The sequence below is a fragment of the Oncorhynchus keta genome, chromosome 3, assembly GCF_023373465.1.
Source record: "Oncorhynchus keta strain PuntledgeMale-10-30-2019 chromosome 3, Oket_V2, whole genome shotgun sequence".
Taxonomy (NCBI): Eukaryota; Metazoa; Chordata; class Actinopteri; order Salmoniformes; family Salmonidae; genus Oncorhynchus; species Oncorhynchus keta.
The window spans coordinates 8,574,335-8,601,406 of NC_068423.1; the positions used below are offsets into that span (position 1 = coordinate 8,574,335).

General features: G+C 40.4%; 3 protein-coding genes across 4 annotated transcripts in view; 2 read left to right on the forward strand and 1 right to left on the reverse strand.

The window, feature by feature from the left end:
* The first annotated feature begins 1,866 nt into the window (after positions 1-1,866).
* On the forward strand, positions 1,867-14,443 carry LOC118364991 (receptor-type tyrosine-protein phosphatase H). Its single transcript, XM_052488160.1, has 18 exons — positions 1,867-2,190; positions 4,382-4,427; positions 4,855-5,112; positions 5,451-5,714; positions 6,478-6,744; positions 7,139-7,402; positions 7,697-7,933; positions 8,094-8,360; positions 8,698-8,791; positions 8,879-8,929; positions 9,112-9,193; positions 9,437-9,521; positions 9,850-9,926; positions 10,389-10,523; positions 10,731-10,853; positions 11,110-11,270; positions 11,529-11,664; positions 12,145-14,443. Exons 1-18 carry the CDS (start codon positions 2,119-2,121, stop codon positions 12,292-12,294), a joined length of 2,769 nt encoding a protein of 922 aa, XP_052344120.1. The 5' UTR covers positions 1,867-2,118; the 3' UTR covers positions 12,295-14,443.
* Positions 14,444-14,547: 104 nt separating this feature from the next.
* Positions 14,548-16,363, reverse strand: si:dkey-197c15.6 (putative nuclease HARBI1). The gene is made up of 2 exons (XM_035746875.2): positions 15,446-16,363; positions 14,548-14,954 (listed from the first exon to the last, which is right to left on the reverse strand). Exons 1-2 carry the CDS (start codon positions 16,137-16,139, stop codon positions 14,548-14,550), a joined length of 1,101 nt encoding a protein of 366 aa, XP_035602768.1. The 5' UTR covers positions 16,140-16,363.
* An 8,616-nt stretch (positions 16,364-24,979) lies between these two features.
* The window catches only part of kcnc3b (potassium voltage-gated channel, Shaw-related subfamily, member 3b), a 75,721-nt gene continuing 73,628 nt past the window's right edge, over positions 24,980-27,072 (forward strand). For both annotated transcript variants that reach the window (XM_035746897.2, XM_035746889.2), the window contains exon 1: positions 24,980-25,511. The gene's annotated coding sequence lies outside the window, so the exon portion shown is untranslated. The remainder of the gene's footprint in view (positions 25,512-27,072) is intronic.

Here is a 27,072-nt window from a genome sequence, read left to right on the forward strand (position 1 = left end):
GTTAAGTCCACTTCAAACAGTGTAGATGAAGGGATGGAGACAGGCTAGAGAAGGATTGTTAAGCCTTGAGACATTTGAGACATGGATTGTGTATGTGTGCCATTCAGAGGGTGAATGGGCAAGACAAAATATTTAACTGCCTCTGAACGGGGAATGGTAGAAGGTGCCAGGTGCACTGGTTTGTGTCAAGAACTGCAACTCTGCTGGATTTTTTTGTGCTCAACAGTTTCCCGTGTGTATCAAGAATGGTCCACCCCCCAAAGGACATCCAGCCAACATCCAGACACAACTGTGGGAAGCATTGGAGTCAACATGGACCATCCTCCCTGCGGAACGCATTTGACACCATTTGCCCCGACCAATTGAGGCTGTTCTGAGCGTTCCTAATGTGTTGTATACTCAGTGTTGACAGATCTCTGGTTAGGCATACTGTCACACAGTCCCATATGTTTTAATCACCTGATTTGGGACTCTACAGATGAGAGTGAGCCTTTTTATATTTGCATATGTGGGCAGGCAGAGAGAATATGCTGCCTCGGAAAGTGTTGATGTGTGCACAGAAAACTAGAAAAACCTGATCTGGTACTTGAGAGCAGGATAATAGACTCGTGGTGTCAATAGGGGCTTCCAAATAAATACTAGAAGATCCCCCGCCCTGCTCGCACCTACACCGATTCCTCATCTCAATAGTTGTAGTAAATAGAGAGAAAATAGCAGTTATCGTGACGTTGCACGATGTCACCCAGCTCATTTACAATACCATTTTTCGAAAAACCCTCTCAAATACTGCATGCTGCCATGCTTTTCCATTGTTTTTCTAAAGGGTGCACAGTACATGTCATACAGACATATGACCTTTGGGAAATAGTCATTTATTTGCAGAGTTCAATGTAAAACACAGTCAAATTGTGCCACCTTTGAGGTGAATGAGACCTTTCAAATCTGAACTTGAAGGTTCCATTTCACTGCTGTGTTACCTCGTGCTCTCTCTCTAATTCCTCAATGTGTGTCAAAGTAATCTTTCATTTTTCTAATGTTTTATTGAAGTATTACAAAGTCATATTTTATTTGGCCTGTTAGCGTGTCGCTACTATGCAAATGTGTTATCAGTGGTTTCTGGGCCCATTTCCTTATTGTTCTGTTGCTTGAAAACCACAAGGTCAAAGTACTTAGATTTCCCTGTTCTCTGTAAAACCATAAATACCGATTCTGTTCCTGTCACTCAAGCAGCAAAGCCACACAACCACAGCTATGAAAACAGAAACAGCTACTGTACTTAGATCATATACATTGACTCTGTAACGGTGCCCCCTGTAATATTGCCTCGCTACTGTTATTTTACTGCGGCTCTTTAATTATATGTTATCTACATTTTTTACTTATCTATTTTTTTTAACTTAACACGTATTTATCTTAAAATTGCATTGTTGGTTAAGGGCTTGTAAGTAGGCATTTAACCTTAAGGTCTACACAAATTTGCCGCATGTGACAAATAGAATTTGATTTAATTTGATATTCAACACCTAGCGCTACGTATTGCTGTTGCTTAATTTCCTTACACACCCCACATGCACACCGAGACACACTCAACAACACGCCAACACCTTTTCCCAATTCACTTTTTAATAGACAGCACTCAATCGCCCAACTGATAAAGAGTAAACATATGTTCAATTTGCATAAACCTAATACATTTACATGATAGAGATGCTCTCCAAGACTTGACAGGAGGTGATGAGATAATAAGGAAGTAACAGGCGGGGCAAATGTCTCTCTCTCTCTCTCTCTCTCTCTCTCTCTCTCTCTCTCTCTCTCTCTCTCTCTCTCTCTCTCTCTCTCTCTCTGTGTGGTTGTTTCAAGCAGAAAAAAAGAGAAGTAACAATAAAACAAGTTGCAGACAGCCATGATATGAGATCAGAGGTGACCGAGAGGAGGACGTGTGAGAAAATTAAAAGTCAACACTGGTGAAATTAAGCAAATAAAGGATCGGTGTAGGATAATCAGGGTACGAAGATAACCTAAGAGGGCCAAAATACTGTTGCTTTTAGTTGATAATAATTTCAATAGAAAATAGTCATTGGTGTTAGTGCATTTTCAACATTTGTACCGTGCCTTGGCATGGTGTGGTCTTCGTCACGAGCAATGGGATTATCTGGCGTTATAATGTGCCTCTGTGTGGCAGGAGTGTGGGTGAGTCATTTTCACTTTGCTTCTTGTGTCACTTGAATAGTCCAGGCCTCTGTGGTTTGACGTATGCTAGTGGTTTGATAGGTTTTAAAACTTTGTCTGCTTGAAAGAAGTTTGTTAAGAGCAGAAAATATGCCTATATCAATTAAAGCTTAAATGAAAAGGCAACAACACTTGAATCAGTACACGGCACATGAATTGCTGCGTTACGAAGGTTTTGGGTCTATTTTCTTGGAATTCCAATTCAAGAAGTTAAAAATAAACAATTATTGAGTTGGAATTCAATTTTTTCCCCGGAAGTGACTGAATTCAAATGGATTGACTCTAACAGGTGTACTGTTAAACATAGATATTGTACAGTAACATTTTATGACTGACTTTGTTAAAAGCAGCAAACAAAATATATTTGTTATACAAAGTAATTCAATACGAATTTGCTTCTACACAGGCAGCCAAATTCTGATCTTTTGCCACTAATTAGTCTTTTGACCAATCAGATCAGATCAATAATTGGTCAAAATGTCAGAATTGGGCTGCTTGTGAAACACAGCCTAAGGAGACATACCTTTAATGCATCTTGCTGTAGAGTTCGCTCTGAAATTATTTTCTTATCAAAAGGCAGATACTCCACCAACCAGATGATTGGAAACTGATGTACTCTATAAGTCTAGCTGCTGTCGGACATCAGCTGGAATTTTGACATTTACTGTAGTCAAAATGAGATCGATTTATTGGGGGAGATATGCAACCCTTATGAATGCAACCATCATACACTTTCTTCAATGTTCTTAACGCTTTAAAGGGGCAGTGCAGTCAAAAACGTGATTTTCCTTTTATTATGATATTTACACACAATGAGGTCGAAATAACACTCTGTGAAAGCTTTAAAAATATATTTAAAAAATGCCTGGAATTTCAACCTGTTCCGGTGGGAGGGAGTTTTTGGACCACAGCATGACATCACAATCTGATCAAATTATTCTGACCAATGACCAGTCATCCTATATTTGCATATGTATCCTCCTAATTTGAAGGGGTACGCGAGGTAGGCTCTAGTCCAGAGTCTAGATTATCCTATCCGCCAATCAGGGCTGTATATGTAAATATATTTACATTTGTATCACACGATCAGGCTGAGCATTTCAATGGCAAAAGGAGGCACAGGGAAATAAATAATAAAAAATGTATATTTTGAGTTATTCTCATGAAATAAACACACATAGTGATTTATTGGACATGCAGTGGTGGCATTAAACATTGTTAGCTACTGATAGTTAGCCGTAACTGGTTTTGTAAGTTTACATTGGAATTAGGAATAGGCCAATTTGAATGGTCAATTGAATTATAACACAATCGCATGTAATTAAGGCTGAATAAGATCCCCTTAGATAGCGTGAGTTATTTTTGGACCTCTGAGGTTTGTGTCACAATTTGGGGAAATACACAATCATTTCCAGAGAACTAATGTTGTAAGCGATAGACTCCTCTGTCCTGCATATATTGTACAAATACTGTACAGTTGTTCTTTGGTTCCCCATGATACTGTATACTAGTAAGACACTAATCAACATAGCCTACTACACTGCCTTATACAAGTACTATAAGTAGTAGGAGAGACTAATAAGGTGAAAGCAAACACATTCAAGCTGACATTGCGTGAATATGCTTGTTACAGAAAGCTGAAAACCACAAGCGAATCATTTGGGCAAATGTCTATTGGTCGCTATTGGTGAAGTATAGAAACATGTATGCTAACAGTTTGGGGATTTCGAGAAGGGAGGGAGGGCCATTTCAGATAATTCACAGGGTTTGATTTACAACGTTCGGCTAATGGAGAAGAGAAAAAGCAGAAATGACAACAGCTGTATGAAATGTAAAAGCAGGAAGGGGGAGCAGAAGGAGTGTGAGAGCACACTTTGGAGAATCAGTCAGATGTGTAGTTCATTTGACAGCTGTTATAACCCACCTACTAAATATAGTTATACTGAAGCTATGTTAGTGTGTGTGTGTGTGTGTGTGTGTGTGTGTGTGTGTGTGTGTGTGTGTGTGTGTGTGTGTGTGTGTGTGTGTGTGTGTGTGTGTGTGTGTGTGTGTGTGTGTGTGTGTGTGTGTGTGTGTGTGTGTGTGTGTGTCTTGCCACCAGTGTCCCATCTTTTTGTATGTTCTTCTAACATAGCTGTAATTCTGCTTTCAGTGTCAATCTACTACACCTTCAATCCCATCTTCAACCCTTAAACCAAGTAAGTGTTCAATCTCATACCCTGCATCATTTAACGGGCGATTGTGTAATGCTTTAACGTCGTGTACATGATATTTGAGTCATAGCTGGGGCCCTGGGTTTTTGGTTAATCATGTAGCATGAATTGGATTTGACCCTATATTTAACGCTTTTCCCATCAAACGGTACCCTTTTTACTTTAAGTCAGATGCTCCAGCACCATCTTCAGACATTGCTTGAATGTTGTTTTTTTTGGGGGGGGGGCCTCATTTACGGAAAAAGCTGATAAGAAAGATTCAAATCCAGGCCATGTGAGATGATCAAAACAAAGCACAGGGCCCAAGTCATAGCAGATGAGACTAAGTCCTTTTTGTTGTTGTTGTTGTTGTTGGAGAACAATGACATTGCAAAACATTTGACTGACTGAATTGTTCTGTTTTGTGTCTCAGCTCCCACGGCGGTAACACATGTCTCGGTGATGGGTCAAAATGAGACCAGTGTAACTCTGGAGTGGACGACGAAACTGGGGTACACATATGAACTGAAGTTCCAAAATGGGACATCATTGATAAACACCACGGAAAACACTCAGGCGCTAGAGACACAGACAGTCTCCTCTCTCACTGCCGGGACAGAATACAACTTCGCTCTCTTCAGTGTACGTGGGAGTGACAGGAGCGATGGATTTAACTTTATAGCTGATACTGGTAGGTGGACATTGGATACATTTTCAGCTATTAATATAGGTCTTTAAGCTGTTCATACATGAAAGTATACAGTACACTGTACCTGTACAGTGAAATCATTTGCATACTGGTTTAAGGAAATACAACAGACCTTTTTCAACAAAAAAAAAAAAAAATGTTGTGTCTCAGCTCCTATCACTGTAGATCATGTCAACGTGACAGGGCATAATGATACCAGTATAACTCTGCGTTGGAACAAACCGGAGAATGGCGTCGGGCTGTTATTGGCTGCGGTTCCGTGATAAAGTACATGCATGCTTCTGTCATATTTGATTTGCCTCTCTTCTTTTCCCCCCCAGCTCCCATCAACGTAGCTCAGGTCAATGTGACAGGGCAAGAGGAGACTAATGTAACTCTGCAGTGGAACAAAGTGAATGGGAACGGGATCACTTATGAGCTGCAGTTCAGCGATGGGACTAATACTACCATCCCTGTATCTGATGTGGATGGATCGGTGACATACACAGTCTCACCTCTCAATGCTGGGACAAAATACGAGTTCCTTCTCTACACTGTGTTCAAAGGAGTACCAAGCAAGGGATACAATTTCTCCGCAATCACCCGTGAGTCTCTTGAGAATTGGATTCTGTGTCATTTCTTGCATCCTTAAATGCCTCTCAATGCCTGTCAATGTGTGCACTCATGACCGTAAGTCGCTTCGGATGAAAGTGTCTGCTAAATGGCATATAATATCTTGCTTATGATGTCTTAAGATAATATTACATCTACACATTCTAAAATCTACAAAGTGAGTGACATGAGTTGTGAACGCATTGTAAATACATTGTGAATGCGTTGTAAATATACTTTGCGAGTGCATTGTAAATACATTGTGAATGCGTTGTAAATATACTTTGCGAGTGCCTTGTAAATACATTGTGAATGCGTTGTAAATATACTTTGCGAGTGCATTGTAAATACATTGTGAATGCGTTGTAAATATACTTTGCGAGTGCATTGTAAATACATTGTGAATGCGTTGTAAATATACTTTGCGAGTGCATTGTAAATACATTGTGAATGCGTTGTAAATATACTTTGCAAGTGCATTGTAAATACATTGTGAATGCATTGTGAATGCGTTGTAAATATACTTTGCGAGTGCATTGTAAATACATTGTGAATGCAGTGTAAATATACTTTGCGAGTGCATTGTAAATACATTGTGAATGCAGTGTAAATATACTTTGCGAGTGCATTGTAAATACATTGTGAATGCATTGTAAATGCATTGTGAATGCATTGTAAATACATTGTGAATGCATTCTAAATATACATTGTGAATGCATTATTTGTCATTGTCATCTTGCTGTCTTTCTATCTTAGGTCCCCTCGGTGTAGGTGATGTCAATGTGACGGGGCAAAATGAGACCAGTATAACTTTGCAGTGGAGCAAAGTGAATGGCACAGGGATCACTTATGAGCTGCTGGACACCTCTGGGAGGAATACTATCATCCCTGCATCTGATGAAAGTGGAACAGTGACACACATAGTTTCACCTCTCACTGCTGGGGCAAAATATACGTTCACTCTCTTCTCTGTGTTTGAAGGTGTCAGGAGTACTGTTGGAAGTCAATTGTCTGCAGTCACTGGTAAGTTTATTTATTTTTAGAAATTAGAGGGGGGGGGGGGTACTAGATTGTCTTTCAGTATTTTCATGGATCACTCTTGTGTGAGATACATGAAATACTGATATATCTATAGCCTATATATATATATATATATATATATATATATATATATATATATATATATATATATATATATATATATATATATATATATATATATATATATGGTTTGTCTTCTCAGAAATATTGTTATTACATTTTAACATTTTAGATTTGGATTCATGCTTTTTAACTCTGGAATCTTCTGATGCTGAATAGTTATTGGGGTTATTTAAAGATCAGACATGTACGGTAGTCATTTTTGAAGCGGTGCATTGACTGTGTTGATTGGTTCTGTTTCTTCTCTCTGTATTAGCTCCCCTTAATGTCGAGGCTGTCACTGTAAAAGAGACACACCGAAATGAGACCAGTGTAACTCTGGAGTGGAAGAGGCCGGCGGAAGGAGTCTCTAGTTATGTGCTGCATTTCGACAATATGGGAAATAAAGACATTCCTAATGCAGGAGAAACAGTGACACATCAAGTTTCAACTCTCGAGTCTGGGAAAAGATATGCCTTCACCCTCTTCACTGTGTTTGAAGGCATCAAGAGCAGAGGAAAAAGCAACTTCACAGTAACAAGTAAATTAGCTTTTTTTTAACCTTGATTCCCAATTAGAATCCTCTCACAGTTCTTACCCTAAAATTGTCCAATCAGTTATTTTATGTGGCTACAGTGAAAGTTCGCTCTTCAAGTCGGTCCCACTTTATTTGGATAGTCCAGATGGTCTAGAGTTTCATATATTATGGAGAAGGGTTGAGTCGAAAACTCAGCAGAAGTATTGCCCGAATAACACAGTCATTTGACACATAAAAACCGAATTCAATCGTTAAATGTGAACGCTATCAACAGAAGTCCCTTGCTTTTCCCTGCAGAGATATTTTGCTCTGCTTTATCCTGGGAGGTCACCAGCTCATCCATCCAGACTGTGCTCCTGTCCGAGATCGTCTCCAATGGAGAAGCCAATAATGGCAGTCAGTCTCAAATCGTCTATAACATTAATGGCAATCTGTCATTCACTCTCCTTTACCCTGGGGCACGGTACACACTGACTCTTTGGTTTGAAAAGGATTCTAAAAAACTTCCCTTGTGTGAACAGGTGGAGACTGTGGGTGAGTCAGTCTCTTACTTTGTCAAAGTGACCTATTGTGTTTAGTCCACTTTCCCACTAAATATATTAGTAGTCTAGCATTGATGTATTATGGTACACCTGTAGGATAGTGACTTTAGCAGGAAGTTAAGGTGACATCTTCCTTCTTTTGTTTTAATCAGTTCCCCCAGCCCTGATAAGACCGAGATGTGACTATTTGTCCAGTGGCTACGCTTTCTCTCTGGCCTGGGATGTGCCGGAGGGAATATGGACCAGTGTGGAGGTGAATGTGACTGGGAAAAGCCCTCAGAGGGTGGAGGGAGAGCGGGTGAGGAAGGTGGACATCAATGGGGTTCAACCTGCCCAGACCTATCGAGTGTCTTTGGCCTCAATCTCTGGGCGTCGGATAAGTCAGGCTGTCTCTTTCAGCTGTACTACAGACCCAAGAGGTGAGTGAGCCAAGCATTTATATTTAAGCATTTCATGTTAAAAGGTTCAATGATTGGTCAATGATACTTGTATTACCAACGATAACAGCATCTACACACAGCATGATGTGATATAGCTGCCATGCCTTCTTCTGGCGGAAAACCATGGGATCTCACCCGTTTCCTGTATTCAAAATGGAGAGCTTTTACATCTTGTTTTATATGATCTTTTGATACTAAAAGTGTGTTGCTCATTTGCTCAGATTACTCTTACATGTTTAGAAGTAAACCTATAACCCATTTATTAACATGTCGTTCCCTATGCGCTCCCACTAAAGCCCAGGTTTCTTCCCTATAGGGGTCATTGCAGGGTCAGTCATGGCTGTGCTGCTACTCTGCCTCCTGGTTTGTCTGGCTTTCTTCATATGGCGTCAGAAGCCAGAAATATTCAGGTCGGTGCGGCTGCCTTCACAATGACGTTAGATAAGCAAACCATGTGGACTCAATAATCAATGCTTTTCTTTTCCTGTTTCCAATAGCCGGCCCAAGTTGTTGTTTGTGGAATCCAAACTAACCAGCAATAAATTCAAGTATGTACAGTATAGAGTTCATTTTCAGTATTTAAGAGTCAGACTTAGCCTTAAACTCCAACCCTTTAGCGACTATGTGCAGCAAAGCCAAAAAAACATGTATTAGACCCCACAGCTGTTAATAACAGTAACTACTTTGGAATATTCAACTGAGAATTTACTATCTTCCCCTTTTCCCCCAGAGCTATTCCCACGGGGAAGTTTTCAGACCACTACCACACAATGAGCGCTGACACGAACAGAGGATTCAGTGAGGAGTATGAGGTAGCGATAAGGATAACGTGCTCACTCTGTTTGTTTCCATCATGGTGTTGGCAATGCAAAGTGGTTGGTCGATTGTCCAACGTTCCGTTCCCTACCGTATTAGAATGCATTTTTTTATTTTGTCGTCTTGTAATCCATCTTGTTTGTCTGCGCATAAAACGTTAGCGGACCCTTCTGAATATGTAAACATCCATTTGTTTTACTTTACTTTATGCACGATCTATGCTTCACATCTCTATGCAGGACTTCGTCCCTGTTGGCAAAGAGCAGACTCAAAAAGCAGCCATTCTGGAGGAGAACAAGAACCGCTTCACCAATGTATTGCCATGTAAGTGTACTCTGGCTGCCATTTCTACAGTACACATCATGTGAACAACATACCGTTGATGAATTGACATCACCACTTTTTCTGGCAATAGTTGAACTTTGTGTCAGCCAATCAACTAAGTATAATAGGGTGGGTCAGATATCCCTCAGATTCCAGGCAGCGTTTTGGCTTATTCACCCCACCTGCAGATTTGCTACAATTTGAGGTTATAGTTTTAATCGCTTTAATCACCAAACACTCTCTCTCTCTCTCTCTCTCTCTCTCTCTCTCTCTCTCTCTCTCTCTCTCTCTCTCTCCTCTCTCTCTCTCTCTCTCTCTCTCTCTCTAGACGACTGGTGTCGGGTGAAGCTAACCATCCTAAACCAAAACATGAGCTCTGACTACATAAATGCCAGTTACATGCCAGTACGTACAGCAGCATATCAGTCATGGATTTCCTAATACAGAGCAATGTCCATATCAGTCCTAGATATCCTATACAGCTATTCTTACTGTGACTGCAGTAATTAGGTCAGTACTAGAATGATCTACTATGTTGATCTCAACCTTGATAGCCTGCTGTAAAAGGCCTACTTACGGTAAAGGGTTGGCTTGAAACATTGCATAACACCAAAGGTCAACTTTCACCAATCTTACAAGTTATTTGCCCGGTATATGTTTTCCAATACATCCCCACACAAACCTTTATGTCAGTTATAAAATGGCATAATGTCAAAAATATTCGAGTGTCACGTTACGATATCGCTGAATAATATGATGCCTTAGAGGAAGTTCTTGCACCTGTAAATGTTTACACATCTGAGTCATCATGGATTACTCTTAAGTCGAATGGGTGTGTTTTCTTAACCCGGGTGCTTTTTGTCTCAGGGCTACGGTAACAGCAGACAGTACATCGCTGCACAGGGTCCCCTGCCCACCACTGTCGACGACTTCTGGAGAATGATCTGGGAGCAAAGGGTAAAGGGTGTGGTCATGGTAACCAACTGCACCGAAGGAGGGAGGGTGAGTCCTGTTGGAGTCCTCCTTAATGTGTTTGCTTTGCATTGTGTGTGTGGAGAACGTGGTGACATAACAGATAAACCGTGATAGTCATAGAAATAGAATCACTAGAACGGGCAAAGCCCCTCAGAACATGGCAATTTGACGGATTTCATTCTATGTACTGTATTTATATAGAAACAATGACCTATTCTGTCTGTGTCTCCCTAGACTAAATGTGAGCAGTACTGGCCTTTGGATTACACCCCTTGCCTGTACGGAGACCTGTTGGTAACAGTCAGGTCAGAGAAAAGGGAAACCAACTGGACCCTGCGCGAGTTTGTAGTGAAAAGTGTAAGCAAAGTGCTTGTTCTACTTATGAAACCTGGGTCATCATGTTCAGTAGGGCACACAGTTGCAAAACGTTCTGCTACAAAAAAATGAACATCTCTGATCTTATTGGACAAGATCAGGTAGTTCCTTTCGGTAGCACTCTATTTCAAAATGTTCTCTCCCTTCTGAACACCCCCCTGGACAAGGTTTTCAGTGCATTCTCTGCTTACTACCCGTGTGAATATCGCCTCTGCATTTAAATAATTCTGTCTTTCAGAGGGACACATCCGAGGAGCGCCCTGTGAAACACTTCCACTTCACGGCCTGGCCCGACCACGGAGTCCCAGAGGGAACGGAGGCTCTGATCCAGTTCAGAGGGCTGGTCAGACAGCACATAGAGAGCCAAAAGAACAGCGGACCCACTGTGGTGCACTGCAGGTAACGTACAGTACCTACAACACCCAGCCATTACTCTACACAGAGAAACATTTGAAATAGGGATGTGCAATGTGGCAACGCTATTGCGGTGTTCGAAGAATGCACCGTTAACCAACAAGTGAGGTGTGTTTTCAATGACTGGTGGTGACAGTTCAAGTATAGGCCTAGTTTTAGGTGGTCTCTTCATTGAACTGTATTGTTCTGTGCTCTATCTGTAAACGTGTACATTATGTTTACATCACTCTCCCTGTCTCTCAGTGCTGGGGTGGGGAGGACGGGCACCATCATTGCTCTGGACGTGATGCTACAACAGCTAGAGAGCGAGAAGGCGGTGGGAATCGCTGCCTTTGTGCACAAGATGAGGCTGAGTCGGCCGCTCATGGTTCAGACCGAGGTAAGGCCTGTGTTAGCCTCAGAAACCATCACCACATTAACGCTAGGTACTACCCTAAAATATGGACAATGTCTATTGATTAGGGTTGGGCGATATCTAGATTGTCATACCGTTTCTGTACCATACTGGGGTATACGGTATTACTGAACATGCACAAAACAATTTAGGCAACAGTGACCTTGATCCGGAGGGGATTGAATGTCTCTGCTGTAACCAAGAAGCTTGATCTTGACATCTAGCCACTTAGCTAGAAAGTTAGCAAACCAAATGCATAGCTGGAGGCCTGAGATGGATATCATTTATTTGACACATCTTACATTTCTTTGTTATACTTAACTTGTAGTTATAATCAGTGGCGTAACACACAGCTCCGCAGCCCTGCCCTCTTTGGGTTTAATGACTAAAGCCTTGACAAAAAAATGAATACATGACTCATGAGGCTCCATTTGTGGCTTATCATGGCCATTTACACTCTTTTAGTCGCAGTATGTTTTCCTGCACCAATGCATCATGGATTCTCTGGAGCCCAAAGAGAAGATGATACAAGAGGCCCTTTACGAGAACTCGGACCTGATCTACGCCAACGCCACAGCACTGAGGGAGTTCCAAGCTGCCAATCCAAAGGCCTGAAGATAAGGCCATGGATTGTCTGCTGTGAGTTTGTTTTATTGTTCCAATCACATTGGAACATTTTTCAGATGTAAATGGTATGTATACTTGAAAAACTCTCTTAAGTACAAAATTATAAACTGATAACACTTGTAATGCCCCTTACTTAAGCAATAATGCTCAAGGAGGTGTGCTATATGGTCAATATACCACGGCTAAGGTCTGTTCTTAGGCTAGCTGCGTCGCTCTGGCCATATATCACAAACCCCCGAGGTGCCTTATTGCTATTATAAACTGGTTACCAACGTAATTAGAGCAGTAAAAATACATGTTTTGTCATACTTGTAGTATACGGTCTGATATACCATGGCTGTCAGGCAATCAGCATTCAGGGCTTGAACCACCCAGTTTATAATACACTATTATTCCCAATGGTAGCACATAGCGACTCTTTCCACATTGTACTATTGAAGCACACAGGCTGATGGAGGAGGATGATGAAGTATTTACAGCCACATCCATGTATGATTTGTTTTTACCTTCCAACATAAATTCATGTCAAATTGATAGATTTATGAGATAAAAATATAGAAATGTAGTGTTCAGCAGTTATCAAACTATACATGTTAACTAGTTCACTGGTTTGAATCCCTGAACCGACTCGCTGAAAAATCTGTCTATCTGCCCTTGAAAATGGCATTTAACCATAATTGCTCCTTAAAGTCACTCTGGATAACAGTGTCTGCTTAATTACAAAAATGTAAATGTAACTAGGCAATACATCATTTTGGTTCAGTAGTTATTAGTTTGGAACAGTTTGAGTTAATTGTATTCTTAACAAATGACAAATCATATCAAAAGTAAAGTGAATATTACATCTTGAAAAGCAGATACTTACACTGAACAAAAATATAAATGCAACAGGCAACAATTCCAAAGATATTACTGAGTTACAGTTCATATAAGGAAATCAGTAAATTGAAACAAATTCATTAGGTCCTAATCTATGGATTTCAAATGACTGGGCAGGGGTGCAGGCAGGCCCACCCACTGGGGAGCCAGGCCCAGCCAATCAGAATGATTTCCCCCCCATAAAAGGGCTTAATTACAGACATAAATACTCCTCAGACCACGTGTAAACCCCCCTCAGACGATCCATCAAGCGAAGTAGCCGGATGTGGAGGTCCTGGGCTGGCGTGGTTGCACATGGTCTGCTGTTGTGAGGCCAGTTGGACGTACTGCCAAATTCTGTAAAACAATGTTGGAGGCTGCAAGTGGTAGAGAAATTAACATTCAATTATTTGGTAACAGCTCTGGTGGACATTCCTGCAGTTAGTATGCCAATTGCATATTACCTGAAACATCTGTGGCATTGTGTTGTGTGACAAAACTGACCATTTAAAAGTAACCTTTTATTGGCACCAGCACAAGGTGCACCTGTGTAACGATCATGCCGTTTAATCAGCTTCTTGATATACCACACCTGTCAGGTGGATGGATTATCTTGACAAAGGAGAAACGCTCACTAAAAAGGGATGTAAACAAATTTGTGCACAACATTTGAGAGAAATAAGACTTTTGTGCATATGGAAAATGTGTAGATTTTTGTTCAATGTAGACTGAATATGTATCCAACTTGAAAGAATGATTTGGTGCAGTGAATAAGTGACTGAATGTTTGTTGTAATCAGTCAATTGAAAATGTTAAGATTTGAATCATGAGCCTTTTTGATGATCTGTTTTGAGTTGTGAAAATGTACCATATGTTTGAAAATTGCACCAATGTGATTGACTTAAAAACAAAAAGTTTAATCTTGCTCATTTCTTCTGTATGTTAAGATTTTTATTTAAATATATTCACATGTACATAATGTTTAAGCATATATTGTATGTAATCATTTACTGGCTATGTTCGGGAGAATTCAGCACACTTCACATTCACCTAGGTACCTTTTCTTATCATTGTGTTAGAAAATGCTGCTTGTGTTCTCAATAAATGTCAATTTTAGCCTATCAATTTCTAAATTGCAATCAAATGATTCATGGAGAATTAGATTTTTAGTTGACGTTTATTGACAATGCATAAAAACATGTAAATAGATAAACCCAAAGTATTGTCATTTGGTTTTCATGTATCACAAAGCGTGATAAAATAAAATAATTTTTGTCAATCCAGTAGCACCTATTTTCACAAACTGTTATAATAAGGGACCGAACCATCCTCCTATTAAACCCAAATGGCAACAACCATTTTATACAAATATTTCCATTGTCCTCAGTCTGAAATGCCGTCATTCCCGGAGGAATGCGAGAAATAAATGCCGATAATGGCAGCTCTGGATTTCTCTGCGTAGCTAGGCACCTCCACCACCGGCACCTGGTGATTCTCGGCCGGGTGCATAGTCTCTAGCACGGTATCGTTGAGCACAGGCACCGAAAACTTCTTGGCGATGTTATGCAAGACGCAGCAGGCCTTGATGATCTCTGCCTTCTTGTCCAGACTGTTCTGCTGCACGTGGCCCAGATTGGCCAGGCACCTGAAGCGCCTCTTCACCAAGGTGATGGTCCTCTGGAGGACCGAGTGGATCATGCCGTGGGCTGCATTGAACCGCCGATCCGCTTTCTCTTTGGCTGGTGAAACGGTCGTCAGGAGGTGTCTGCTCAACGCATAGCCTTTTCCGGCTTTGTGGGATCAAACCAACAAAAAAAAAGAGGCAAGTATGAACATTGGTGAAATCTGCTGAAAACAAATGCATAAAGCATTCAAGACACAGGGTAAAAACTATTCTTCCAAACGATAAAGATCCTTCCAGTTTACCATGAAATACAGTTCATTGATTGTCAATTCATCTTCCACCCTGATTATCCCAATTTGTTCACAATCACACAGACTTTTTTTTTTTAACACTGACGGAGTGACCCACCTAAGGTTAGACCACTGTTTATGGTCTAACTCACTCAGAACTGTTCCAGACCAACGCCAACTTAGCTGATTTCAGCTTGTTGATGGTTTAAAACGGATGTTAGTACTGAGCTGAAACAGCCTGCACACTTAATAGCGCTCCAGGACGCGGAGTTGGAGACCCTTCATAACAGGGGTGGCTAGTGGGTCTGCACAGTATTTCTAGTCATAACAAATGTATAAAACATATTCCTGTGTAGAATTAGCTTACCAATGATCCAATGCGTCCCATGTGCTCCATGCTTTAGCTGCTGGGCAATATCCGACATATCCCATATGGTTTGCTCTGGTGTGCTGCCAACGCAGCAGTTTTCAACACTCATTAAATTCCCTTCACAATCGCATATAACTTGGGTCATGACGGTGTGGTTATCCATTGTGTTCCGAAAAGCTTCCTTGTCGTGATGGGGTGGTCTCACCTTGACATGCATGCATCCCACCAAGCCCATGGAGGTCGGAATCCCGCATATTTTCTTGATCTCGTGCGCCACATTTGCTCGTTCCTCACCATTCGCCGGGAAAGTGATAAACTCCCTGACCATACCTGACAACACTTTGGAGACATTGTTGATGACTTCGTGAATCTCCATTTGCTCCATTTGAATCATATCTACGACTTTGGTCGACAAAATACCATTGACGTAATAGTCCAGTGCCACTATCACCATTTCATCGACGGAAGGTCCATTCATTTGCTGGAGCGTGGCTTTCATCCGGAGCCTGACGCAATCCGTGATGAAACTTATGCAAGGTCTAGTTAAACGGAACCTCTCAAATAAATAATCATCATTGTAATCGCCCAAGTAGTTTTTCTGTGGCTCTGGGAAGTTGTTTACCTCGGCCTCTTCGACGTCCTCGTAGAGTTCTGCTTGAGCAGCTAACCACACAGCGGGAGCAAAAGCCATGTCTACTAGGCTAGACTAACAGGCAAATGTTTGCAGAGAAAGAACCCGTGTTGGATGCTCGGCATGGAAGAACATTCCGGCAGGCTACTTATCTAAACCCTAAACATGTCACATTTCATTCACGTTAAGCTTCAAATACACAAGTTTCTTTGCGCCGAACGATTGTAAACAATGAAAAACGTGGTGGAGGAAGGAAGTACACCTTCATTGGTGGACATGGTCTGTAAAGGGGTACACCGCCATCTATGGGCTGGAGGGCTCGAGAAGCCTTTGCTGCAAATGTACAGTGTGACACGTATTTTACAGACTCTCAAAATAATGTATTGATAAAATCAGTGGTGGGAAAAAGTCCTCAAAACTCATACTTGAGTAAAAGTAAAGATGCCTTTAATAGAAAATGACTCAAGCTAAAATAAAAGTCACCCAGTAAAATACTACTTGAGTAAAAGTTGAAAAGTATCTGGTTTTAAATGTACTTAAGTAGATTGGTGGAAAAAAAGGACTAAGTAAATGCTATACATCAAATTCCTTATAGCAAGCAAACTAGATGGCACGATTTTCTTATGTTTTTAATGTACAGACTGCCAGGGGCACACTCCAACATTTCATGTACAAATGCTGCATTTATGGTTAGTGAATCCACCAGATCAGAAGCAGTAGGGATGACAACGCGCTATACATGAAGTGGACCATATTGACGTCTTGCCTGAGCATTCGTAATGTAACGAGTACTTTTGGGTGTCAGGGAAAATGTGTCATGTATAATAGAAGTAAAAAAAAGTACATATTTTCTTTACTTAGTTACTTTACACCACTATATACAATATATTGTATTCCCAAATGTAGAATATCACATTTAAATGAAAATATGGCAAACCTTATCATTTCCCTCTCAATACATCAAAAACAAAATCAATATGTAAGAATGAGATGTGGCGTGCCTCGCCCTTCTGAGTGGATATCGACCCCTTTCCAGTACACGGCACACTGACCGATTTATTGGGGGCAGTAAGAAAGCCATCGTCATCTACGCTTTTTCAACATAGCCTAGATTTACGTTTTGATTAATCAAAAAAAAAAAAGAATAACAGTCTTGGGTTCTCATATGTTTACAGTTCATTCTTGCATGAACAGTCCCTAAAATTATATTCGGTTGTGATCTTTGCAAAATAATTGATTTGCGATGATGACACACACATTATATTAAGCAGGACATTCAGACGAGCCTTAAAATGTCATTCTAATCCAAAAGTAGTGTGAAATGCACTTTTTTTTTTGCGGCCGTTCTATAAGAACTCCCCTTTTTTCTGCCACCAACTGGCGCGGATCGCCCTCATGCGGAAATGTTTGCAAACACAGAAAGGGGTCTATATATGCCACCTACAGGTATGGATCAGATTTGGCCCCCTGCCATTTCATTACAAAGACACATAAATCACCTGCATTATGAATCTCAAAAACTTCCAATACCGGAATTCTTATATTATTAGCTCATTATTTTCATTAGATGGCCTAATATAACGACGTACTCCAATATTTTCTAGTAGCCTACCTCATTAAGTGTACACGAGACCCACAGAAATGCTTTGTTAAAAGGCCCAGTGCAGCTGTTATTATTTTGATATCAAATATTTCTGGGTAACTATTTAAGTACCTTACCACATTTCCATCCGCAGTTTTTATGCGAGTAAAGTCGTACTGTATAAAATAAATCACGACAGCTCTGATGGAAACAGAAAGTTTCAGTACAATTTTAACACATTCCGACAGACCAAGATGGTTTGTGTTTATAGATAATAACACACTGACTCTGGTTCGTTCGACATGTTGGGATCTTTTTGTGTCAGTTAAAATGTAAGTCGCTCTGGATAAGAGCGTCTGCTAAATGACTTAAATGTAAATGTAAATGTATTGGCGGTGGAAACGCCTTTATTACCAAATATTGCTATAATAACCATGATATCGAAGTAAACTTGGACATACTGTGTGGTCCTCCCACTACGACTCAGGAAACCATGCAGTTTATTAGGCTGCAGATGAAATACATTCTGATGAAATTCACAGGGTGGGGAAGTGCACGGTGATCTTTATGCACATTTCCAAGGGTCTTATTCTGGTGACATGATGATCGATGCTTGACTGCCGTTTGATCAATAAAAATATTCTTTCTCATATCTATAGTAATCTCATCATGTAGACTAGCCTACCCGCACTGTATCTGCGAACTGTTGGCTAGGGCGCACGCACCAAAACTTTGGGGGACAAAACTACCAGTAGAGTTAAAAATGTGACGGAAACACATTGAATTTTAGATTTTTATTTGGTACATTTAAACTTAAGTGATAAAGTTAATTTTGTGGACAATAAGTCATCACGGACATATTTTTTTCCGCAAAAGGTCCATTTGGTGGAAACACCACAAAAATGTGCACATTGTTTATGCAGATTTTAGAAATGGCTTTTAGCAACAACAAAAAAACAATTTCTCAAGCAATAATTTTGCTCGGAATGTCTGGGTGTGGTCTGAAAGGGGAGGGGGAAACGGAAAACTAGCTGTTATTGGCAGAGAGGTTTGGAACTCTCTTTGTTATTGGTCTATTACCAATTTACCGCATGGTGATGTCACCATGGAAAGCAGAAACTCCCGCACATGCAAACCTGCTGATAAGAAGGTCCTGTTTAAACTTTATTTTCAACCAGCAACTATCAGGAAGTAACACTGGTATAAAACAGAGAAAAAAACAGAATTTTGACTGCACTGGGCCTTTCAATATTTTCCCCTAATATATATAGACCTAAGGGTCACCTTGACCCACAACTGAAATTCCAGCAATAGCTTCAACTTCTTCCAAACTGCACACAGAGACATAAAAATGGTATCCATGAGTTCATCTGACTCTGGTTAAGTAGGAAAATGGCTTAATTCAGAAAATCCCGGGAATATCCCTTCATGAAGAAAAATACTTCACCTTTATTGATTACCAACATGAACACTGGACTAACATTTCAACATATCTGTAACCTGAAATTGTTATTTTGTGTGTTCTGCCTGAAATTAGTCATTCAAGATGGTTTGTGTTTATAGATAATAACACACTCAAACAGAAACAACACAAAAACATCACAACCACAACAGCTGATGCACACCACGACAAGTCCACACCTGTCCATGAACACACAAAACGACACAGTAGCCTCTCCTTTCAATACACATATACATATCGAAATCCAACATGATTATGTCTGTTGGGAAATGCCAATGTAAGGTTTCCAGATTTTTTAAAACTTAATTCGATAAAACACAGTTCGTTAGTGACATTGATGATGCTTTCCCATTTACAGCTATACAGTGGGGCAAAAAAGTATTTAGTCAGCCACCAATTGTGCATGTTCTCCCACTTAAAAAGATGAGAGAGGGCTGTAATTGTCATTCATCATAGGTACACTTCAACTATGACAGACAAAATTAGAAGAAAAAAACATAAAATCACATTGTAGGATTTTTAATGAATTATTTTGCAAATTATGGTGGAAAATAAGTATTTGGTCAAAAACAAAAGTTTATCTCAATACTTTGTTATATAACCTTTGTTGGCAATGACAGAGGTCAAACGTTTTCTGTAAGTCTTCACACACTGTTGCTGGTATTTTGGCCCATTCCTCCATGCAGATCTCGTCTAGAGCAGTGATGTTTTGGGGCTGTTGCTGGGCAACACGGACTTTCAACTCCCTCCAAAGATTTTCTATGGGGTTGAGATCTGGAGACTGGCGAGGCCACTCCAGGACCTTGAAATGCTTCTTACGAAGCCACTCCTTCGTTGCCCGGGCGGTGTGTTTTGGATCATTGTCATGCTGAAAGAACCAGCCACGTTTCATCTTCAATGCCCTTGCTGATGGAAGGAGGTTTTCACTCAAAATCTCACGATACATGGCCCATTCATTCTATCCTTTACACAGATCAGTCGTCCTGGTCCCTTTGCAGAAAAACAGCCCCAAAGCATGATGTTTCCACCCCATGCTTCACAGTAGGTATGGTGTTCTTTGGATGCAACTCAGCATTCTTTGTCCTCCAAACACGACTTGTTGAGTTTTTACCAAAAAGTTATATTTTGGTTTCATTTGACCATATGGCATTCTCCCAATCTTCTTCTGGATCATCCAAATGCTCTCTAGCAAACTTAAGATGGGCCTGGACATGTACTGGCTTAAGCAGGGGGACACGTCTGGCACTGCAGGATTTGAGTCCCTGGCAGTGTAGTGTGTTACTGATGGTAGGCTTTGTTACTTTGGTCCCAGCTCTCTGCAGGTCATTCACTAGGTCCCCCCGTGAGGTTCTGGGATTTTTGCTCACCGTTCTTGTGATCATTTTGACCCCACGGGATGAGATCTTGCGTGGAGCCCCAGATCGAGGGAGATTATCAGTGGTCTTGTATGTCTTCCATTTCCTAATAATTGCTCCCACAGTTGATTTCTTCAAACCAAGCTGCTTATCTATTGCAGATTCAGTCTTCCCAGCCTGCTGCAGGTCTACAATTTTGTTTCTGGTGTCCTTTGACAGCTCTTTGGTCTTAGCCATAGTGGAGTTTGGAGTGTGACTGTTTGAGGTTGTGGACAGGTGTCTTTTATAATGATAACGAGTTCAAACAGGTGCCATTAATACAGGTATTTCTGGGTAACTATTTAAGTACCGTACCACATTTCCATCCACAGTTTTTATGCGAGTAAAGTATAAACTGTATAAAATAAATCACGACAGCTCTGATGGAAACAGAAAGACAAATTATTTAACCTATAATTTACTATATCACAATTCCAGTGGGTCAGATGTTTACATACACTAAGTTGACTGTGCCTTTAAACAGCTTGGAAAATTCCAGAAAATGATGTCATGGCTTTAGATGCTTCTGATAGACTAATTTACATCATTTGAGTCAATTGGAGGTGTACCTGTGGATGTATTTCAAGGCTGACCTTCAAACTCAGTGCCTCTTTGCTTAACATCATGGGAAAGTCAAAAGAAATCAGCCAAGACCTAAGAAAAAAATTGTAGACATCCACAAGTCTGGTTCATCCTTGGGAGCAATTTCTAAACGCCTGAAGGGACCACATTCATCTGTACAAACAATAGCACGCAAGTATAAACACCATGGGACCATGCAGCCATCATACAGCCCAGGAAGGAGACGCGTTCTGTCTCCTAGAGATGAACGTACTTTGGTGTGAAAAGTGCAAATCAATCCCAGAACAACAGCAAAGGACCTTGGGAAGATGCTGGAGGAAACAGGTACAAAAGTGTCTTGCAAGCCGAAGAACAACATCCCAACCGTGAAGCACGGCAGTGGCAGCATCGTGTTGTGGGGGTGGCTTTTCTGCAGGAGGGTCTGGTGCACTTCACAAAATAGATGGCATCATGAGGGAGGAAAATTATGTGGATATATATTGAAGCAACATCTGAAGACATCAGTTAAAGCTTGGTCGCAAATGGGTCTTCCAAATGAATAATGACCACAAGCATACTTCCAAAGTTTTGGCAAAATGGCTTAAGGTCAACAAAGTCACGGTATTGGAGTGTCCATCACAAAGCCCTGACTTCAATCCCATATAAATTTTAAAACTAAAAAAGCGTGTGCGAGCAAGGAGGCCTACAAACCTGACTCAGTTACACAAGCTCTGTCAGGAGAAATGGGACAAAATTCACCCAACTTATTGTGGGAAGCTTGTGGAAGGCTACCTGAAACGTTTGACCTAAGTTAAACCATTTAAAGGAAATGCTACCAAATACTAATTGAGTGTATGTACACTTCTGACCCACTGGGAACGTGATGAAATAAATAAAAGCTGAAATAAATCCTTTATTTCTACTATTATTCTGAGATTTCACATTCTTAAAATGAACTGGTGACCCTAACTGACCTAAGACAGGGATTTTTTACTAGGATTAAATGTCAGGAATTGTTTGTGTATGTAGAGTGTATAGTGTAGAGTGTATGTAGAGTTTGTGTATCTAGAGTGTATGTAAACTTCTGACTTCAACTGTATATACAAAAGTACAGTATGTGACCATTAGTGAATTGGCAACATATAACCTATTAATTATGTATAATTTGTCCTGCTATTTGTCCTGGTTTTTACAAATGGGTTTACATCCATGTTTTGAATAATCTAAGTCTAGCAAATAGTCTGTACAGTGCCGTGAAAAAGTATTTGACCCCTTTCTGATTTTCTTTATTTGAGTATATTTTTGATATTGAATGTTATCAGATCTTCAACCAAAACCTAATATTAGATTAAGGGAACCTGAGTATATACATTTGATTTAATAAACAAAATTATACAACAACCCAATCCCTCTGTGTGATAAAGTAATTGCCCCCTTACACTCAATAACTGGTTGTGCCACCTTTAGCTGCAATGACTGCAACCAAGTGCTTCCTGTAGTTGTTGATGAATCTCACATCGCTGTGTAGGAATTTTGGCCCACTCTTGCACGCAGAACTGCTTTAATTCAGCAACATTTGTGTGTTTTCAAGCATCAAGTGCTCGTTTCAAGTCCTGCCTCAACATCTCAATTGGGATTAAGTCTGGACTTTGACTAGGCCATTCCATAACTTCAAATGTGTTGCTTTTGAACCATTTTCATGTAGACTTCAATGTGTGTTTTGGATCATTGTCTTGCTGCATGACCCAGCTGTTCTTCAGCTTCAGCTCACAGACCAATGGCTGATATTCTCCTGTAGAATTCTCTGATACAGAGCAGAATTCATGGTTCCTTCTATTAAGGCAAGTCGTCCAGGTCCTGAGGCAGTATAGCATCCCCAAACCATCACACTACCACCACCATGCTTGAACATTGGTATGAGGTTCTTACTGTGGAATGCAGTGTTTGGTTTTTCGCCAGACATAATGTGACCAATGTCGTCCAAAAGATTGACTCAAATTAGCCAATAGCACCTTGAAGCAATTGGATGATCATCATGGCTTGGAAGATTGTCCTATGGACAGATGAGTCAAAAAAACTTTTTGGGGGGATGAAATGGGTCCCAATACCCCAATATCTATTTAATCAAGATATTAGTGTTTTATTTTCATTATGCTTTTTTGATTCCCATCCTCCAATTTGCCATAACAGAGTTCATCTCACTTTGTAACTGTAACCCCCAAAATATGAGGGGGTGAATACTTTTAATAAGCACTGTAATCGTTTGTTTGGTCTTCGATAAGAGTAAAACGTCCCAGCTTTCTTCATCAGCTTGTTGGTCATCCCCAAAATGTACTTTACACGACTGAACAGAATTCAGACCAATGCATTGCTTCATACATGATATGTGATGCCTGTTATTTACACTTGGGAACATTATGCTAGAATAGAACAGTATAGAATAATATAACAGATCAGAAAAGTAATATATTAGATTTAACATCGAATATAATCAAATGGAATAGAATAGATGTATATAATTTAAATTATGTCATTCTATTCTACTAGGGCCCAAATACATTGTGCTGGCTTACCTGAGGTCTTCAGCACCCAAGTTATGGTCCTCCGTATGGGGCCATGAGGTCCCTGATCCGCTATAAACACTGTCTGAAGTATCCTCCACCTACTGTACGTATCATCTGCGATGTGACAAACGTTTGGCCTCAGTACACGTGCAGCGCTTAACTTGGCCAGATGATGTCTCCACGAGCCCAGATGGTATATCGCTCGTCATAGACAGTCCTCCACAGAGACATAGGTTGAATCACACCAACTGCTATCAGCACTCATGGTGACAGTTGTCAAGTAGAGCAGAGAAGCATGGATGATAGGTTTATTTCCATAATATTTCTGCAGTGCCATTCAGCATACCTTCGAGATGCTGACAGAGAGAAACAGGTGCATTCTCCACCGTAACAAATCAGAACCAATACGGTAGATAGGTCTTTCAATGTTTATATAAATGGTTAATTTAGTTGAACTGTAACCAAATACAACCAGGTGAGATATTTGATGCACAAAACGTTTTCTTCTGGTCATGTGTGGTCATTGCATACTTATATTGCACAGTATACTTATGCCATGAAGTCAAGTGTATGCTGTACCAAAATGATTTAACACAACTTTGAATTAGTCACCTACTCTGTAGGTAAATAGGCTATATATCATGCTAAAGAGAGGGAGCAAACACGTTTTAGTAAGATAACATTGATTCATACATTTTCAAAAGCATTTACAAATGCATAGGTTCATTTACAGCGTTGACAAAAACCTATAGGTATGATACAGATAGAAGATATTCAAGTTTAATCGGAGACTTTCAGTGTTGTCGTGCTGTTATGTAACAAATTACTACTGTAGGTTATGTTTCCATTTCTAGATCCCGCTCCACTCCGCCTCTATGAATACCTCTCTTTCTCCGTGGTCTGCGTGCTGCTTTCAGCTCTACTCTTTCCTCCCTCATATCACGACTGTTGTGATGTCAGCTATGCTTGAATCAAGGATGGGGACCTGTAGTCAAACGTGTGTGTGTGTGTGTGTGTGTGTGTGCGTGCGTGCGTGCGAACATGTAAATGTGTGTGTGTGTGAGTAAAATTTTAAATACGGGCTACTTTTCGCCTATAGGCCTATTTACACGGACGCTTTCACAGTCGTGAGCCCATTGTTGTCTTCTTGGTTTATTTTTTTTCTTCAAAGAAAGGTCATTGAAATCGTATCACAAGTTAGCCTTTATATTCGTTTGGGTCCCCCCCACCCTCTCCCTTATTCTCTAACCCGCCCACATGTGTCATCTAAAAAAAAAAAGGGGGGGGGGGCAGTGCAGAAGGTGACGCTCCTCCAAGCGAACAGAGAGACAGAAACGTGCGCGCGAAGAAATAGGGAGAGTTGTCTACAGGCTATACAATATCTCCATTGTGACATTGGGAGGAGGAGATCTAGAAAGAATTGAATGGTAGCTACACCCTGCGCGTAGAAGCGTAGAGTCACCATAGGGAAGACTGGGAATCATTTTTTGGCAATAACAGAGGTGGGAGAGGGGCATCGAAACCGAGAAAAAAACAGCCTGAGACAGTTTCTGTGTATATTCTGATTCGTGGAATGCGTGAGAGTAATGTATTGTCGTCAGCATGATCTTAGGTAGAAGTAATAAGCGACAATAACGATAACTAAACGTAATTTTCAACAACAGACATTCCTATTTTGTCTCATTATTATTATTCGGAAAGAGACCCTGTCATCTGAAAGCCGACAGGACACTGCATGGATATTATCTCTGAAAGCATACAAAAAAAAACGACCTTACAAAGAAAACTACATTTTGATTGATCTTGTGAGTTAATGTGCGTGATCTTGCACGCACGCACGCACACGAAACGAACCCGAAACAAAAGCAAGTGAGTATTGACCGTGTGTGTGTATTTGTGAATTGATGCCATGTATTAAACACTATTTATTCGAAAATCATCGAGCCTTACAGGCCAAAAATAAAGGCAAAGCGTCTACGTTCAACAGGTATTGTTCTCTTCACTGTCAGACCTAATGCAAACGAGGGGTGTTTTTATTCAATAACAAGGTGAGCAATCAGTAAATCAGTACTATGTGTTCAAATAGCAAAACATAAAGCTCTCCACTGGCTTATCATATTCATATTCAGATAACTTATTGATAGTGTTACATAGCCCGCACTCTTACTTACACTTTGATATATGTCAGATTATAACCGAACATTGCATATATGAGGTGGGCGTTTCCCCACCTAGACCAGTAAGTAGGTCTTTATAGTTACATGTCTCTTAAAGGGATGTGTTTTTGTCTGAGTGTGGGTGTGCCTGTCTGCTAGTGTGTTTGAGTGTCTGTCTCATTCGGTGTGTGTGTGCATGTGTAAATGGGTAGCACAGGGGAAGTGTCAAGGCCTGAAATGGAGGTTTGATATAGCTCTGTTGGGGAGGGGGGCGACAACGAGAGGAAGGAAGGATGTGCATGGCATCTAAGGGACCACCTAATACAGGAAGTCAATAGTGGCAGTTTGATGTCTAGACTAGATGCTCTTTCTTCTTTAAACACTCTTCGTCCTATCCAGTCACATCATCAATAGTTGATAATTTTGCCAAGTTGACCAACCAACGATCCATCCACATTTTCACTCAATTATTTCTGTGTGCACAAAGTCTGTCCTCAGTTCTACATATCGCTTTCTTTCCTAGTACTAAACTTTCTTTGATTCATATGTAGGCTCTTATTGTGCTTAGGCTACCATCTGACTTCTGCACTTTCTGGACTCTTCATGTTGCTTCCTCTGCTTTCCCCCCTTGTATTATCAATCTACAGCTGCATCTATAGATATCGAGGGTAACCCAGAAAAACTCCTTCTACTTTTAGAACAACGGCATGTATCAAAGGTTTATATTCGTGTATATACCAGTTGATATAATACTGTATAACTTGCTATACCCAATTTACAGTCTATGTTATACAATTTTTTATAAATATTCTAGACGTATAGGTAATAGATCCAACAATACGTAACACACCAGAAGTATAATCCATAACTAACTGTGATTGTATTACATATATTACTCCATGTTCTAACTACATCTTCAACTCATATCTATATCCAACTCAAACAATAGATCTCCTTCTTTCCCACGTTGCTTCACCCTTTCTAAATCTGTCTCATCTCCAGCTCTAACCGGGGTCGTGTTCATTAGGTGTGTACGTTCACAACGGGAAATGTGGGTTTCTCACTGGACAAAACCAAGTCGTTTTCTGCCATTTGGTGCCTAATGAACGTGACCCAAATCTATCTCAAATGCCTCTCTAACTCAATCCCGAAACCATCACATAACCCCACATATCTCCTCCTAACTCTAACCTGTCTCTTTTTCATTCAATCAGGACGTTACCCCTCACCTTTAACTCTTAACATGTGCAATTTCTCTCCCGTACTTCTCTCCG

Excerpts from the sequence above, each read along its gene's own strand:
- si:dkey-197c15.6 (XM_035746875.2), bottom strand. The coding sequence starts at position 16,139 with ATGGCTTTTGCTCCCGCTGTGTGGTTAGCTGCTCAAGCAGAACTCTAC. Across the intron at positions 14,955-15,445 it reads TGGGACGCATTGGATCATTG|CCGGAAAAGGCTATGCGTTG; the intron begins GTAAGCTAATTC and ends GATCCCACAAAG.
- LOC118364991 (XM_052488160.1), top strand. The coding sequence starts at position 2,119 with ATGGTGTGGTCTTCGTCACGAGCAATGGGATTATCTGGCGTTATAATG. Across the intron at positions 8,792-8,878 it reads CAGAAGCCAGAAATATTCAG|CCGGCCCAAGTTGTTGTTTG; the intron begins GTCGGTGCGGCT and ends TGTTTCCAATAG. Across the intron at positions 9,927-10,388 it reads TAAATGCCAGTTACATGCCA|GGCTACGGTAACAGCAGACA; the intron begins GTACGTACAGCA and ends TTTTTGTCTCAG.